At 42.2% G+C, this 18,113-nt stretch overlaps 1 protein-coding gene across 1 annotated transcript in view; it reads left to right on the top strand.

Moving 5' to 3' along the window:
• LOC144818536 (alcohol dehydrogenase 1-like) overlaps window positions 1-18,113 on the top strand; it is a 78,817-nt gene that overhangs the window by 39,736 nt on the left and 20,968 nt on the right. Inside the window, exon 4 of the mRNA XM_078676056.1 lies at window positions 13,148-13,235. Within this exon, the coding sequence (XP_078532182.1) occupies window positions 13,148-13,235 (88 nt within the window). The remainder of the gene's footprint in view (window positions 1-13,147; window positions 13,236-18,113) is intronic.

Here is an 18,113-nt window from a genome sequence, read left to right as displayed (position 1 = left end):
CCAATCACACTTTCACATGCCAGACTAAGGCTTCTGCATTCAGTGTTCAATCACATTGTTTCTCACTCTTTGAAGCAGTGCCTTATGATAAGCGATTGGCAGAGGCAGGCAAAGTAGAAATATTTGAAAATAATTATTTTGAGTGGTAATTACAAGTTTCTTATGGTTCCACCCACTTATACTCCTCTTGGATTTGAATCTGAAAACCTGCTGGTTACACAGATCTCTACATCAGAAGCTTTGCCCCCTGAGCCATATTGCCCTGAATAGGAACTTTCTTCAGCAGTGCCATGGGTTGTGTGTCATAAGGTTGAGGACAAAAATGTTGTCCTAACCCAGCAATGCTGCAGGGAATATAAACTCCCAAAATACTGTTAAGGTAAGCGTATAGCAGTAAGTATAGCTGTACTATTCTTAACTCCACACTTAGTGCACCTTATTTTGTTGCGGTACACATACGTGAAGGTAACAATATATTTACCTTCGCAAATTGTTGCAGTGGGTATATTTTAAAATGCAACATTCTGATAGAATACCACACACTCGAATTCTTTGAGCCAAATATTTGTTTAGGAGTTGTGTGACCGCCTCAGTCCTGAGATATGAGCGCATATTGCACACTACGTCTGAGGTACATTGTGTGAGCTCTGTAGGGTGCATTAGTACACCGACACTAGACACTCTGAAAATCCAGATAGAAATGAGTACTAAAATCTCTGAGGGTGTGTCAGTCCTCTGATAGTGGTGTATTGTCCAGGTCAGGTTAGAAGAGCTTTTGGGAGACCAATGATGGTATGTCAACACTGAAACAGGAAGGCATGCTGCAGATGGGGAGAGAATTACTTTGGAAGAGCCCTTTGGATGTCTATTGTAGGTGGAGGCCAGAACATGGTTCAGCCAGGAATTATGCAGTAGGTCTGCAGCGTTCTCAGAACTACCTTAAAAATAATATTGCGTGATGAGGTCATGATAGGGGTGCATTGAGAGACCCCTGTGAATAGCTCAGCATGGGGATAGTTGCGCATGGGGAAATCAGAACAGAGGTGAATAATCAGAGCTTTGACTATATCTCAGTACTAGGATGAAAGTGCACGGTGCAAGAAACATCAGTGGGGCATGGGCTGACTGTCTCAGGATTGGAATAAAAATCTATACAGGAAGTTGGTACTGGGGTACAGCCTGGTGGGTAGTTCATTACCTGAAAACTAGGAGAGTGTCTGGTGGGATGTATGACATTACAACGCATGCTTTTACATCGCATGCCTTTACAACGCGGTTTTTACAACGCATGCCTTTACAATGCATAGTGCTTCTGGGCGCTGGATAGTGAATTGTTTAATTTACTATTCCAACTCCAGTCCCCGTGGATAGTAGGGAAGGTGTTGGATAGTACATTAAACCTATTCCCTATCCTAGAGCGCCCCCCAGCGCAATGCGTTGTAATGGTTTACGTTGTAAAAGTTGCGTCGTAAAGGCACTGCGTGGTAAAAGTTGTGTTGTAAAGGTTGTTCACCGTCTGGTGCCTATCAAGACAGAGGTGTTTTGTGAGAGCTCTGTTATTGTCTCATTCTGCAAGGGTGGTGCTTGGAAGTTCAGGGTAGAGGTGCTCTGTGAGGGATCTTAAGATGTCTCAGTACTGTGAAGCAGCTCTAAAAGCAAATGGATGACCAAAGATTTACAAAGAACATTGAGGGCATTGAATAAGATTTGTTGCTCACCTTGTCCTCATGCACAGTCTCTATGCCTCCCCTTGCACTATAACAATTCATCGGCACCACAGATTTGGTTGAAAGCAAGCATTGGTAATGACAATAGGTCTGGCTTTACAAGAATGTTGCATGGCAGTGTAAGTATTATAAGTAAATAGCATGTGAATGAATATGTATTTGGGCAAAAGTAACGCCCTGTAGAATAATATTGGTGTAGGTTAAAAGGTCATGTGATAGTTGCACTGTCAAGCTAGACCTAGAAATCCATATAAGGTAATGATTGCATTCCTCCTATCTGTGCTCCTGCCAGAAAAAAATATAGATTTTTATCTAAGACATTTTAACAGCATTGCAATATCACATGTGTGCCTCTAAAAGTTCAAGCTCAGGCATCTGGATAATTAAACACAATGATCACAGCTGTTTTGTGAAAGCACACAACTTTTGCCCAATCATAACGTACCCCTGGCTCCCAAGATGTGGGTGGAGCCAAAGCCCCTCTCTGGTAATACACACACAATTGCCTGGCAACATCAGCGCTGTCAAGATAGACCATAAACATGCTTGCTAATGATAAGTCAGCTAAGGCGACCTCGCCATTGGATGGCAGCTGATACTGTTGTTTCTTTTGCCTGGAGACCATTTTTTTCTGTTTGTGAAGTGAATCCAGAGTGGCTTTCCCGAAAAAACAATTTGACTGGGATCCCAGAAAAGCTTCTGGCAGATGTGTGAGCAAGTAAAGGCAGCGCTTTTGTGCTGAAGGCCTTTGTCTATTGCAAATTTGTAGTACCTCTGACTTGATTAAGTTGTCCTCGCCCATCAATTGCATCACGCACCTTTTAAGTCACAGACCTTAAGGGTTGAAATGAGTTATAAGAAGATAAGCAGACATTTCTACCACCCCTAAGGATTTGGGAAAATTGCTATTGCTGATTTATATTAGAGGCATAAGATGCATATTTTTCCCCTGCGGGAAGCTGACAAAAACAAACGTAATTAAATGTAGGAAAACAACATAATATTGACATGTTAATAAACAAACTTAGTGCAGAACCCTAGATCCAGATATTAGCCCCATTAGTACACCCAGTGTTTTTTAGCACATAAACAAATAGTATAAACCCACAGACAGCCGACCCAGCATGGGTTTCATAATTGCAGTGTTATTTAGAAAATGATGCATTTCTTTGTTTACTCTTCCGCTTTCTTCCTCAACCCTTGCCTCCCACAGCAAACCCACTCTCCCTCTCATGCTGTATGGCATCAACCACTTGCTGCTGTAATTGTATTTTATTCTGCATTATACACCCCTGCCCTCATTATTATACAAATGTCAAATTTGCATTCGGTCATTGGAGTGGCGCGATGTGTTCTGTGCTTCCTTCACTTCGTTTCCTGAAGGAAGTTTCTTGTAGATACTGGCGTTCTTCCAAAGTCAGTTTCACTCGGTATCCAGCAAGGTCGGTGGTGACATATGTGGGCTTACGCCAGAGCTGCCTAGTTGGGAATTGTGGAACTGGGGGGCATATTATCAAGGGGGTTTATCTCCGCTTTTTTGGCTTTAAAAGCCAAGAAAGCGGAGATAAAATTATCTCCCTATTACCAAACTGTAGCTAACACCAGTTAGCCACATCTAGTAGGAGATAGCGACCATCTTGGGCCCCACTTTGCATGTCAGTGATATTTATCACTAATGACATGCAAAGTGGGCGTGCCAAGATGTTAGCGACTGGAAACAGTCGCTAACATCGCTATCTCCTATTACCAACTTTTGGAGATATTCGCGCTAAGCGCGAATATCTCCAAAAGCTAACACCTGCCCTGAGCAGTTCTTAGCCATGTTAACCAATGGGAGGTGGATAACATGGCTAAGAGCATTAGCTCGGTAATGCATGAATATCGCTGAGTTTTCAGCGATATTCATGCATTGCGGCCGTTTTTTATCGCATTTGCGATAAACCTTGGTAATACCAAGGTTTATCTGCGATAAAAATCGCCGCAGCTCAGCGGTAACATTTTGTCTCTAACCAAGCAATAGCGATAATTATCGCTATTGCTTGGTAATATGCCCCTGGGTTCGAGTCCTGGGGCTGTATTACAGAGGGTGACCCAGGGCCACAACATGCATTTGTGCCCGCTTTGTGCGCCCCGGGGCACTTTGGTATTACAGAAGTATCCACAGAAACTTGTGCACCCCTTCTGTAATACTGGTAGCGCTCGCGCACTTAAATTACCAGCGCTACCTACAGAGGGGGGTCCCCTCATTTGCATGGGAATCTCTTTGCCTCTGCGTCTGAGCCCCATTGCAGGCGCAGAAGTAAAGAAGCCCTCAGGAGGCGTTTCCTGATGACAGCCCTCTGGCAGGCAAAAGCGGGTCCCATGGGCCTCCCCGTCACTGACTGCAGCCGCCTGCAAGGGGATCTCTAATCCCCCTCAAAAGTGTAGTCAGGTTGCTGCCTGCACTGTGAAAACATGAAGGGCCCGATTCACAGAACTAACTTAAGACAAAATACTAAACTTACTACCATTTTGGTATTCACAGAAGGCACTTACTCATTTTGGTATTCACAAAAGGCACTTACTCATTCCGGTATTAAGTTTAGGATTTTGTCTTAAGTTAGTTCTGTGAATCTGGCCCTGCGAGGCTATAAAGCAGCCATTCCGTATTTCACTCTGAATGCGATGCCCTGCGCGAGTTCGTGGCTGCCATGGGGGCAACGCATTCATCGTGATAGGGCACATTTTCATTGTTTGCGCTGGGCGCTCCATTTTAAAGGTGCCCCTGGCGCAAACAATGAAAATGTGCATTTTGTGTAATGTGGCCTTTGAAGTGGGAGTGGGACTTTGAGCTCATCACCTCCTTCCCAACCATGGTTGGGGCGGGGCCAAGTAGAGTGGCGGGGCTCTACCCTGCACTAAATGAGAACAATAAACAAATAAAAAATCTATTTAAAAGGACCACCGACCTCCTGAGGAGGTTGCAAAATCCCTGATGGATGTCAGCATCTCAGAGTCACCGCCCACGGGCAGGAAACCTGCTTTGTGTATGGGTTTCGGACTCCTCTCTTTTGGACACCGCCTGATACAAGCTTTCACCAGGACACCGTGTGAAAAGAGCTGATAGCCTGTGTCACACGGTGGTGCTCAAGTTGATAGGGCTGCCGAATAAAATACTATGGGTAGTGTCCATGTAGGCAGAGGGTGCGGTGGTGTCAGTGATGGAAGTGGGTGGAGCCAGTATTGGAAGTGCACGGAGGCCTCCCAAGAGAAACTTTGAGCTTTTGTTTTTGGACATATTTTTTGTTTACAAGTAAGCCCTGACTGCATGAATGGCCCTTAGTCTTGGGCCACTCACCACAAACAAATTAACTCTCAAAGGTTCTATATTTTTGAAAATAACTCATGGCTTGTCATGGGATTTCTAATGAAAGAGACATTTGTCCTCAATGTAGGAGGCCTTTTTGTCAAGTAAGTTTTTTTCAGGCTGTATGAAATGCACTTTGCACCATGGATGTCGCCTAGCAACGTGGAGCGCCATGCAAATATTTATTCCTATTCCAGATAATGTAAATAGGATAAAAAACAGCCAAGTTAATTGAACGGGTGCATTATGAAAAGGCAGTCGGTGCTCCCAGCCTGGTTCAAGGGTTCAGAGTTTGTTCTCTGTATGTGTGCACTCTGGGTGTGTTAAGCCATGCCACGCACTGCTGAAAACAAACTATTGTGCAGAGGCCAAGTGCAACCGAATATATAAAAAAAATAAAAGTTACGTGTCCATTGTGGGAGGATTATTTTCATTCTCTCTTCGTGCTTGAATACGTTTATTGAACGCCCATTCCATACCAAACGGTACGCAGGATAATCAGAAAGGGCCCGTGGGGAGGGCAGTAGGTATCAGGCACTGAACACTGCTATTATTACACCCTCATAAAAGTAACATTTCACATTTGTGTCCAACCTTGTGTCATAAGTGCTCGTGTTTCATTCCAGCAGGGCTTCCTGAAAGCCCCGAAACAAGTCTAGACGCTTCGGATATGGACATTTCTGAGACTTGTTACAGACTAAGGGGCATATTACCAACGATTAGCGATATTTATAGCTAACCAGGCTTAGCAACGAATTTGTTATCGCTAAGCATCGCCGGAAATTATCGCTGAGATAACGTGCTATTAGCAACGTTTATCTCCAAAGCGCTACATTTTCCGGTTATAGCGTGAATATCGCTGAGAAAACAGCGATATTCACGCATTAGCGACAAAATGCTCTTAGCCATGTTATCCACCTCCCATTGGATAACATGGCTAAGAACTGGTCAGAGCAGGTGTTAGTTTTTGGCGATAGCGGGAATATTTCCATTGCTACGCCTGCCTTGCTAATAGGGGATAGCGACGTTAGCGACTGCTTTCAGTCACTAACAGGTTGGGTACGCCCACTTTGCATGTCATTAGCGATAAATATCGCTGACATGCAAAGCGGGACCCAAACCGCTCGCTATCGCCTAAAGCTGTCGCTAACTGCTGTTAGCGACAGCTTGCTTTTAGAGCGATAGAATTATCGCCGCTTAGCGGCTGAAAACGTCCGCTAAAGCTGCGATAATTGCCTATCACCCTGCTTGGTAATATGCCCCTAAATATGTTTTAGTAACATAGAGTGAGAAGGACCACTTCTCACAAAGATGTGCGCTCAATAACGTGAGGAACCGATCATTCCTTCGAATTTCAAAATTATTTGTAATCCAAATGATAATCCACTTTTTCAATGATTTAAACGTTTATTTTCATTGTTCACATATTCATAATGTTCATCTTATGATATTTTCATCATTTATTCTTTTTCCCAATCTTCCAAAAACCCAATGCATTTCGGGTCAAAGTGAAAAGGACCCTTCCTCAGGGGTCTGTAAGGAAATCATACAGGACCACGTTAGTTACCCACATCTGTTATTCTCGGTAATTAATCACAGTAATGTCATACAAAAAAATTGGTTATTTCTCTGTAATAGAAATGAGAAGATATCCGAAAAGAACCCACAGTATAAAGGATTCAATACAAAAAAAAGTCAGAAGATAGACCAGTTACACCCTTGGTGTATGAACTAAACCTGCCGAAAACAAACTTGTGGCTATCCAGCAAAGTAAAAGGCAGAAAATGTATCGTGGCAAAAAAAGGTCGACAATATTGACAACATGCATCATAAGTTGAGCACACGAGCAAAATGCCCATTTGAGAACCAATACATTAAAGAAACGTGCCGCAGCTTAAGCATCTGATGTAACTTACTTAAAGACTGGGAACGAAGCGTCTCCGTGAACAGCTTGAGAGCCATGTTCAACGGCTTCACTAAACATTTAACCAATAGCGAAAATATGTAAATATGTTTTACTCACACAAGGTCAGCATACTTAATAATCTGACTATGTTCATCCTATTATGCCTTGCAAACAGTATTTGGTGTCCATATAGTCCCTCAAGATGTTGCAGTTTATGGCAGTTTAATCTGCTGAAAATGTAGCAAGCACTGGAAAAGTCATATGCCAACACACGGGGAAAAAGGCATAAAAACTGCAGCTAAAGCCAGAACTATTGGTTTCAGCAATGTCTAATCTTGATTTCAACTTCCGAATCATAAAAGGAACTACTTTGCATGGATGGGGGGGGGGGAGTTTCAAGCTTCAAGGTTTTTGTAGGTCTTTCTGGCATAACAGAGCTGTGGGGGAGCATCGTTTAAAAATGTTACCCAACTCAATTCTTCCCAACAAAGTAAAATAATTAGATGCCATTTGTTTGTCTTCCATTTTGTCCCTGTCAATAATTTAAAAATAAACAGTAAGTCAACCTACACGTTTTGATAGGATCTGCAATGCGGAACACCTAAAGTACTGTCCGATGTGATCAATTTCCCTTGTTCAGTTACATGCCTTCCAGTAGAGAGTCATGTTACAAAAGGTGCACGCTGCGTACCTCACTTAAAAAATAATGGCCGGACTCACAAAGGTAAATTTACACGTTTAGGCCAGTCCATGTTTTTGCCTTACACGTTGAGCCTGGCCTATGTTTATATGTGCGGTGTTCTGCGCCCCTGCCTGCAAGGTCTCCGCTCCCCTAAACTTACTATTAAACTGCAGATATGTGAATACTGAAAAAGCGTAAACTTACACAAACATGTAAATTTACCTTTGTGAATCAAGACCTAAGGGAAGAAATTCAGATAGGATTAAATGAATGTGCTTCTAATCCATATTTTCCGCCTGTAGATCTGGAAACGGACGAGTACTAAGCGTAGTTACTTTTGTTATAATTTTAATCAAGACAATGATTAATCTATGGATTATTTCTGATATCCCCATAACAGCTGAAAGGGTGCAAAAGCGTGGGCCTTAAAAAATATGTTGTTTCTGTGTTTTAGGTGCGAATGCTCTAAAATGATGCCCTTGATGAGGTGTTTCTTTGCTTTGTTAACCAGCCTTTTGTGTTTCATAAATAGAGTCTGTCGCTTCACATAGAAGTTTATGCTTATGCAATGACTTTACAGTCCTGTGCCTTCTCAGATGTGTTCAGTTCAGTTAATGGAACACATTTCTCAACATATATCTCTACACTTGCTCCTAGAAATATCTGCAAGTTAAGATATTTAGGGATAGCCACTGACACGGTTGTTAATTGTAGGGATGGAAATACATCCCAATGTATGAGGTTTCATTTGTTTGTCTGTGGGGCATCCACATTTAGCACATCAGTGATAGTTGGCTCTGGATATGTTAACCCCTTTCCCCGCTCATGACGAGCTCAGCTCAGTATAGGCGAGGGCCAATAACAAGGGTGAGGATGTCTAAATACCAGTATAGTCACACATAGAGGTGTTATGAAGGAATTAGTACAGTCCAGTCACTGTGGATAAACTGTTCTAAATTAATCAGGGAGAAAGACAAACAAAACAAAAATAAACATTGGTATTTTGAAGTGATCTGTACGAGCCATTATTGACCCTGTGACCCTGTTGTATTCAATGCTGCTCATGACATTCCAAAGTTCTAATAAATACTTATCCCTGAAAGGATGCTGCTTCAATACATTATTTATCATATACCAGATATCCTGGCGTATGCAGTGACACTCTCCTGAAACTTACTAAGTTTCCTAACAAAGTGAATGTTTCCATGTAGTGCATTCAGGCAGACTTGCCAATCTTAAATAGTGTTATCTACAGACGGTCCATTGACAAACCTAGATTAAGGTACTTGAACGAACCCAAGATTACATTTGCAAACGTAAACATGGGGTCAATTTCAAATTGAAGGTGATATTAGCATGTTGCAAAAGAAATCCTCTCTTTCTAAAATCTGACTCCACATTTGCAAATAGACAAAAAAGTTAAGAGTGATTGCTGATCACGTCTTGTACCAATTAATACCATAGTCACTGTTTTATTCGTGAAAGAATGCGTAATTAACTAATTGATATAAAATTGGTATTTGGGAAAATCTTAGAACACTGTTTTCAATTCATAGCTTTCAATATCTAAATGAGAACATATGACAACGGTATGGTCAAGCTTTCCAAATATTCTTAAGTGTTTGTGAATACGTGCTGGATGCTCTGCATGCTCTTTCTCCTTACACTCCTTACTTACAGTGAGGGCACGTGCATCACCCAGTCCCCCAACCCGTTGTCTAGCCAAATAAAATCTTTACGATTAAAAATAGACACTGCTCCTCCCTTCACAGCCACCCTTAGAAGAAGACCTGTCTGGCTCCTCTAGTAGCACCACCGACTCACGGGTCAAGGCTAGTTTAAATGACTAATCGCCATGGGTTTGGCTTCATTGTGGGAGAATCCTACCACTAACTCTTTCCCACCATGAAAGGTTTTTAGGGAGCTCTATTGGTCTGTGGTATCAATGAGAAATTTTAGAACATTTAATGTTCCATCACTGTCTAAGAATTTTCTTGAGCTTAAACAAGAAATTGCTTATGAGGCTTACTGGGATTTTATTACACTTCCCGAAGACAGGAAACGGTACCACCAATATAGGGTGGGTACCCTTCCTGTTAATTCCTTTAACGGCAAATGGAAAGTTAATAACAACATATTTTGCCCATTTTGTCCTCTACAGCCGGAAAGTATAGCCGGAAAGTATAGCCCATATCTTGTTTATCAGCCCCGTGTACAAACATCCTCGGCACAAGTAGCTAAAGTCCGTATGTTTGTTAAAGGGCATTACCACAGGGGTGGAGGCTTTAAGGATATTCCAAACAGATACCTCTGAATGTATTACAATCGCTGTCGCAAAATGTTTACACTGGATGTGGGCAATTCGGAGGAGAAAGCTACACCAAAACGGAAATGGTCTTATTCAAATTTCTGTACATAACCGATCCTGTGATGCTAATCGATCTATGATTTTAGACTTCTTAACTTAAATTATTATAAAGGTTTTATCTTGTCCTTTTAAAGTACTATAGATTATTGTATTGAGTAACCCTCAGAATCAACTACTTTATTGGAGGCTATGTTCTGTTACTGATGAATTGATATGTGTTTATTCAATAATATGTTTAGTATTTTAAACCCGCTGTCTTTTATGATATGCTTGCCGAATAAAGACTATTTGAATTGAATTGACTAACCTCTGTGATGATGAAGATAGGGCTTGGAGTCTTCAGGGGCATCAGCATCTACTACCTTTTCTTTCCTCTTTGTTGAGCAAGCCCTTATTTTCCTTCAGCCAATACATACGAGATAAACGCAATCTCTTGGCATCACATTCTACCTGGGATATCAATCTTACAATCATCTGGCTGGGCTGCCAGCCCCTCCATAAAGGTTACACCCTTATCAAGATACCCAATGAGTCCCTCCAAGAACCCAAAGAGGTAACAAAGTCCCAGTCTGCAGCTCGTGGATGCAGTTTTCTCCCAGATGTAGTGTAAGTTTTCTCAGCAGGATGAAGATGATCCTACTCCACAGGCACAGACCAGCACTATGCCCTTTGTTCCATTCTCTCTAGACCCAACTGACATCACTAAAAAATGCCACGCGATGGTGTGGTCTCATCACCTACGAAGACCCAGTCACAAGAATTTTCTTATCCTATTCCACTTTGCCCTTACCAACCCTCCTCGAAATTTGTATCTTTTAAGCAATAGGTTTAAATGTTTGCCCATAATTGAGCAACATCGAAAATTACAATGACTATTCAATCAGCTACATTTCTTTTGATAGCATAATTATCGTATATATTTATTGCATAGAGACTACACTTATCTAAATGTTTCAAGTGTGGTTATTATGCGTAAGGTTTCATTTTATTGTTTTGCACTGTTATAAATTTAATACAACAAGAGCAACTGAAAAAAAGCTCAAGGCAGAATTCCACCTGTATAATGCACAGACCCCACATGAGATCTCTCATTGGACAATCTTTAAATTATTTCCTGAAGTATGACAAACATAGGGGCATATGTAAAATCTCCTATCGCTACAGGAACATCACTTTTACCGACGTGGAGGTGGGGATAGGGTCTCTGCCTTACGTACAAGGCTTAACGCTGCCTTGTACATAAAGCCTTCTTTCACACTATTGTTAGTGTGAAAGGGGTGGGCAGTGGGTGTTGCGGTGGGTCTTCCACCATGACACCCATTCATTTTGATGCTGCCCCCTATGTACAAGGGTGGCGTACATAGGAGGCAGCGCCAAAATGAAGACCAGGTAAATCCTGGTCTCAAGGCGAAAAGAGGAAAAATGCATTATTTCTCCTTGTTTTTTGCTTTTTCCATTTGTGCTGCCTTGTGCGTTGGGGCTAAGTTGCTAAACTTAGCGACATTGCAGAGGGAAATGCAAGACTGCACCACATTTTTGTAAATATGGTGCAGCCCTGTGATTCAGAAGTGGAGGAGAGAGGCGTTAAGCCAGAACGGCTAAAGCCTCTCTCCACCACTTCCTTGTACATATCCCCCATAATCTCCTAATTGTTGAGGGTGCTGTATTCTTTCCTGATGTAGATGATGACTTACAGGAATTTTTAGTGTTCATGTCTAAATTACCCTCTTAAAGTTAGGAAGAGGAAATATTACTGGAGTTTCATTTCAAGGTGAACTTGTTGAAAATGTATAAAGCATCAAAGCACCCCTTAAAAAGGCGTTCGGCATGTGAGGCCAAAAATACACATGAAATTGGGGAAAAAGTGTGTGAAGTCATAGAATGTAGACATAATTTAATCCAAAACCCCAGCAAGAATATTTGAGAATTTCAAACCTTAAAAATTTCCAGCGAAAATGGTCAAAAACTTGTTTTTTGTCAACAACATCGTGGTTTTATGTGACAACCAATTCTGGGCATGCAACAAGTTGCCTTTTCTTGTGCATGTTTCCAGAGTCAGTTTTGGACAGTAGGGCTCAAGGGCCCTGGTGTCGTCTCCAATGGGGCTCCATTTGGGATTATGAAATCTACAGACCACAGCCAATATGTTTAGCTTATCCTGGAGATTCAGTGTGAAACTTTGGGCAAGAAAGAGGAATTAACAGGCCCAGAATTACTACTTATCTAGGTAACGCCTCTTCTCTAAAGGCACCCGCATGGTAATGAATGAATTAATAAAATGTATATAGCACTGCTGATACCCTAACAGGCTGCCCGGGCACTAGAGGGACCACAGGAGCAAGAAAATGAGACAGCATGTCTGAAAACTCTACTTGTAAATTGGATTCATGTCCAGATGTAGATTTAAGACTTCTTTTTGAATCGATCCCAGAAGATCCCATGATATACATGTTGTCTTCAGCTATGTTTGAGACGAAGGGATGAGTAGTAACGCACTACTGTTGCTTGAAGTAGACGAGGAAGAGCAGATAAAGGGTGACACCATTTTATTATCTAGTGGCTTAAATACTTACTGTAACATGTCTGTATTTTTCAATAGACTGTGCTTCTAGAAGTAGTGGCCATTGGAAAGCTCTTGAGGGAGGGAGCAGAGAAGTATAATTAAAAAAAAAATTGTTGGGGAAACTGCATGGCCGTGTCAGTCTAAAAGAAATGTTGACCAAAATCAAAACATATTCTTTTGGTCTCACAAAGCATAAATTACCATAGGAGTTCCACTGAAGGAAATGGGTAGAATGTCACTGACAGTGAAGTGGCACAGTGGAGCTGTGCTCATGACGAGCTGGGCTGGTCATAATAGCAGCGCCACTCCCTCTCGTGGCTAATTCCATGCCCGTGGGGGCATTCTATTGGAGTGGGCAGAGTCATGACAAGTCCAGCTCGTCATGAGCCCAGCTCAACTGGACTTTAGAAGTTGGCAGGTCTTCAACTGCGTTCTTTGACAACTGAATGAAAGCTGAACACTGGTATGCAGTAAAATAAACCATTTCAATGTTTAGACAAACGAGGAATGTGACTTATGTTGTTCTAATCTCTTGGCTGCTTCTTGTTTTCATAGGGGACAAAGTCATCCCCCTTTGCTTTCCTGTGTGCGGGGTGTGCCGAGTCTGCAAGCACCCAGACGCCAACACCTGTGACAGAATTGAGTAAGTTTTCCGGTTTTTCTTCTTATGTACACCCGTCGCATACAACTGCTGGATTTAAATGCGTGATATTCTGCATTTGTACTACCACCTGCTCCTTCTGTTGCTTTCGTATGCCAGCTCAGATAAAACAAGTGCTGGCAAAGCCATTAGCCCTGGGCATTTTATAAGTTAAAGTGATTGACAGCCAAGTTTGTGGTTGTGGGGATGGATGAATGGCTGAATGCCAGAATGCGGCGTCAACAGTTGGATGGATGAGAGGCCAGGGTACGCATGGATGAATGAGTGAGTGACCGAGTAGCAGAATAATTAGTTGGTTAGTGAGTGCATGTATGAATGATTAAATAAGTCAGTCCATGGATGAATTGTTGAACTTTTTTAGAACATAAAAGGATGGCTGAATGAATGAATAAATGAATGAATTCTAGATTTGGAGTTGACAGTTTTACCAATACAAGCTTATGTCTTAGGCAACAGTGGAGAAAATGTTATAAAATCCACAAAATACAATTTTTTGGCTAGTGCCATCATTAAACCATGGGCAGCACCCACGTGCCAATAGTACCTACTGAATGCTAAGAATTGTCACCATTACATCAGTCAGCTTTGCACACAAAAATCTTGAGTACCAATCCAGACTTGCAAGATCACTAGAGATACTGGCTGCATGACTACATTTGCACCACCACTCATTAATTATTAGTGCATGTTAGGTCGAGCACCATCCCGCCCTCTCCTCTGTAGATAGCCTGCTTTGCACCATCACTCAGTGCTGACATGATGTGGAGATACTTGAGCTGGATTGAATTGAACTGGCATATAGCTCTGCTGCAAAGTACAGCCATTCAACACACTTTCTCCAAAACTGAGGTTCACTGCTAACATCCAGATTAATGCGCCGTTTTTCACCATTACCATGGGAAAGAAAACACATTTATTTTCCAACAGCTCAGACCAGGTGGAAAGTGTGCACATGTCCGCTGGTGGGGGCTGAGGGGTGGGATGGGATGCAGTGGTTCCAGGCATGCTTTCATCTGTCTGAGGGAAGCACTGGATGCTTCTCCTAGACTGCTGCAGTGAGAGGTTGGGGCCAGGCAATGCTGCTGCCCCTGTCATCAATTGTACGATGCTTCTGGGTTATGACACACTGTGGTGCATATGTACAAGCCCTCAGCACCACCGGAGCATCACTGTTTTTGACGCTCCCAGTGGTGCAGCGCCATTTTCCATATTTACAAGGTATGCTAAGCCACTTTGCATGGTTTGACCCCACCTTGTAAATATGCCTGTTTCAGCCACAGTTCTCTGCGGAAAAGAAGCGTTCAATGGGTGCTGCAGTGGGCGTTCCCCCAAAACACCCATTTCTTTTAGACACTGCCCCAGATTTACAAGGGTGAGGCCTTACCAAAAACTAACACCATGGAATACAAGGCGTTAGAATGGCACAACAAGGAGAAATTATTAATTTCTCCTTGTTTTTTGCTCTTTCCACATGTGCCGCATTCTGCAGTACACATAGACGGTGCAAATCACCATTATTGAGTGTTTATGTGCAGTAAGTTGTCCCATCCTGCACAGAAGCATTTGTCCCTGCAGCACAGGCACCCGTGCAACATGGCGGCAGGGTGCCTGCCCTGGCTCCAAGCAGCTTTTGTTGGAAACAAAAGGGTGCGCCATATTTTTGTGAACACGGCGCATCCCTACGTTTTAAAAATGCTTTAGCGCTGTGCTGCCAAATTTGTCGCTGCTCTGACATTTACTTGTGAACATACCCCTTTGTTATTTCAATTTACGTTATTTTGCCCAGAATTAACACTGTGAAATAACACAACCAGCAATGTGGGCCTTAGTCTTGGAAAAATTCAAACTGCTGATCCAGTCAGAAAAGTTACTTGGGAGTTTGGCACTCTCCAGTGCAGGCCTCCTTATTTCAGTATGTTCATGGTTCGGGTACTAGTTTCAACATGAAATCCGGTTTTCAACTTAACAGGAAATTGCACTTCCTTTTTCCTAAATCCTGTTTCCTAAGAGGATAATGGATGCCATCTGGTGGAAGTTACACGGGCAGCAGCTAGTTATCTGGAACATTGCATTTTATGTCAAATTATCTGTTTGCCAACTTTGGTCGGCAGATGGGACTAAAAATGTTGCCTTCAATATCATGGACCCACATCATTGAAGTAAAAAACTAGCTCCTAAAAGGATGACTTAAAATGATGAAGATAACTGCCAAATAACCATCATTTGGGAGATTGATTTGTGGCACTACCATGTCCGTGCTGATCAAGGCCCCAGCCAACTTCACAGAGATAACCATGCCATCCCTTCCTGGGTTAGGGGGGTCAAATATTTGTCTGTGACTTCCCACTCGGTGAGGGTGCAGCACCTGCTTTGCTGCTCTGATGTGCGGCTGTCCAGTTGTGCAATACGCCAGTAAGTACTTTCATGCTTAATCTTATATTTCTGAGACGTGGACAACAATCTGCCAGTATCAGTTGTATTGTGTAAGCAGAACAACTTATGAATTTTTTGTTTCCCCTTTTTTGCACGAGTAAAATATTTTGTATTGTATGGAGACAAGTAAGCAAGGGGCACACCTTGCTTGTTCTATTTCTTGTAATTTGCTCCTCAGTTTCCCTCTGTGCAAATGTTTACTCGATAGGACTCCTCAGCCTTTGTGCTGCTAAGCCAGCAGCATGATACAAGTATGGAGCAATCGAAAACCATATCACCAGCAGCATTGCATTGTACTTTATCATTTAATGTTGTTACTGAAGCAATAAAAGGTTGCACTACTAAGTGAAGTGTTCCAAATGAGTCTGCTGCGCAGTTTTACGGCTTTAAAACCCAAACTTTGCAGCACACTGCTGTTTTTTTCACGAGTCCAGAAGATCAACAGCTGTGCTGAATCCAATTTGGAATGACATTTGGAGTTGAACTTTAAAAATCAGTGAATTCTTTCCTCAGCAAAGATGACACATTTTTGACTCATTCAAATCTAAAACTGAGGGCCCGCACAAATGTCTTTTAATGAGATTTCTGAGATTTTATTCGCAAGAAGATATGTGTAACATGACCGGCCGCATCCTTCAATATGGCTTTGATGTCTTACCTATGTAGCTATTTTGCAGGCCTTCCAATATTTTCACCCTAAGGGGCATATTTATGAAATAGTGACGCGATGCTGTGCAGCAACTCACCTTGCTGTGCTACACTGGATCACTGGGCAGGAATGTGCTGTATTTAAGGCATATGGCATGTTCCTGACCTTGGACCCTGTGCTGGGGCACAGTGGGCTGCCTAGCGCCAACGCAGGCCCCCTTGCATGGTGCAAGAAGGCTTGCGCTGCATGCATGATTGTTTTGGTGCAGAAAGGGGCACCTTCCTACACAAAAATAATCCTGAGAGGCATAGTCCTCTATCTCTGTGTGCCGCAGAATGCAGCACACATTGAAAGAGGAAGTAACAAGGAGAAATAAAGACATTTTTCAGAGTTAATATTCTCCTGGGGGTGTGTATCTTTTTGGTGCATTCCCAGGATCACAAGTTTTTGCAAATCTGGGACTGCGTGAAATACTATGGGAGTTGCATGGGAACACCCACTCAATGCCCATGGAATGCCTACCCAGGGCAGAGTAATGGAATGCAGCGATTTGCGCTGTGTTACCCCAAATATTTGGAGCCAACCAATGCCACGCAAAGTGGCTTTAAGTGGCTTAAAAATGTTGTCATACGGTTTGTTTCTCTCTAGCACTACGTTGCATGGTGCAAGAGCGACGTAAACCGGGTCACAAATATGGCCCTTAGGGCCATATATACAACCATTGGATTTTGGTCCTCACAATTTGCGACAAATTGTGAGGTGCAAAATCAAATGTACAACAGTGTGTTTAACCCTGTTTACGATTCTCAATGGGGACGCAGATTGCGAGGCTCATTAATATTAATGAGCCTCTCGCAATTTGCGAGCTCATTGGGTATGACAGGCCCTCCCGGGGAGGGTGGCCTGCTGGGCTCAGCAGACCACCATGTCTGAAACTGCTTTTAAATAAAGCAGATTTTTTTTTTAAATGCAGCCCGTTTTCCTTAAAGGAAAACGGGATGCATTTAAAAAAAATTAAAAATTAAACGTCTTTGTTTCATTTTTTAAGGGTAGGCAGTGGTCCCTGGGACCACAGCCTGCACTTAAAAAATAATTTTGCATGCATTTGTGAAGGTGAAGGGGTCCCCTGGGAACCCCTTCCCATTTGCGAAAACATTACCACCTACTTGAAGTAGGTGGTAATTGCAAGTGTTTTGCAACCGCAATTGCGGTCGCAAAACATTAGTACATGGGTTTGAGACTCGCTATTTGGAAGGGAACGCCCGTTCCAAATAGATAGCCTCTAAACTCTTTTTTGCGAGTCGCAATTCATTTGCGACTCCCAACATTGTGTTGGTACATGGCCATGACAATTTTGTCATGCTCGAACAGGTCGCCAACCCGTTTGCGCATGCTAAAATTGTTCGTACATCTGTCAATTTTAGTTGCCTAGTAGTCTTCCGTTCTTTATGAAGGATTCTTTTTCCAAAGACAGAGACAATGGGGATCAAGACCAACCTATCCCTAAACATGTTTTAATTGTTTTTAATTAAACTGAGAAAATGCATTAATGAATACAGATGTTCTATAACTAGAATCACAATCTGTACTATTTAACGTCGAAGGAATTTTATAATGTTTTATTGTTGGTTTGAATGAAAGTAAACAAAAAGGGGCAGCCGATTAGGAAAGCTGAAAAAGCTATTATTTTTCAAACAATATAACGATTTACCTGCTTCTAAATCTGAATCTTATTTCCTCTTTAAATCAGATGATAGCAAAACAAATATTTGAATAGC

This window comes from Lissotriton helveticus, chromosome 2_1 (assembly GCF_964261635.1).
Source record: "Lissotriton helveticus chromosome 2_1, aLisHel1.1, whole genome shotgun sequence".
Classification (NCBI taxonomy): domain Eukaryota; kingdom Metazoa; phylum Chordata; class Amphibia; order Caudata; family Salamandridae; genus Lissotriton; species Lissotriton helveticus.
The sequence above is the reverse complement of the archived record's forward strand: the minus strand, read 5'-3'. Positions and strand labels throughout refer to the sequence as shown.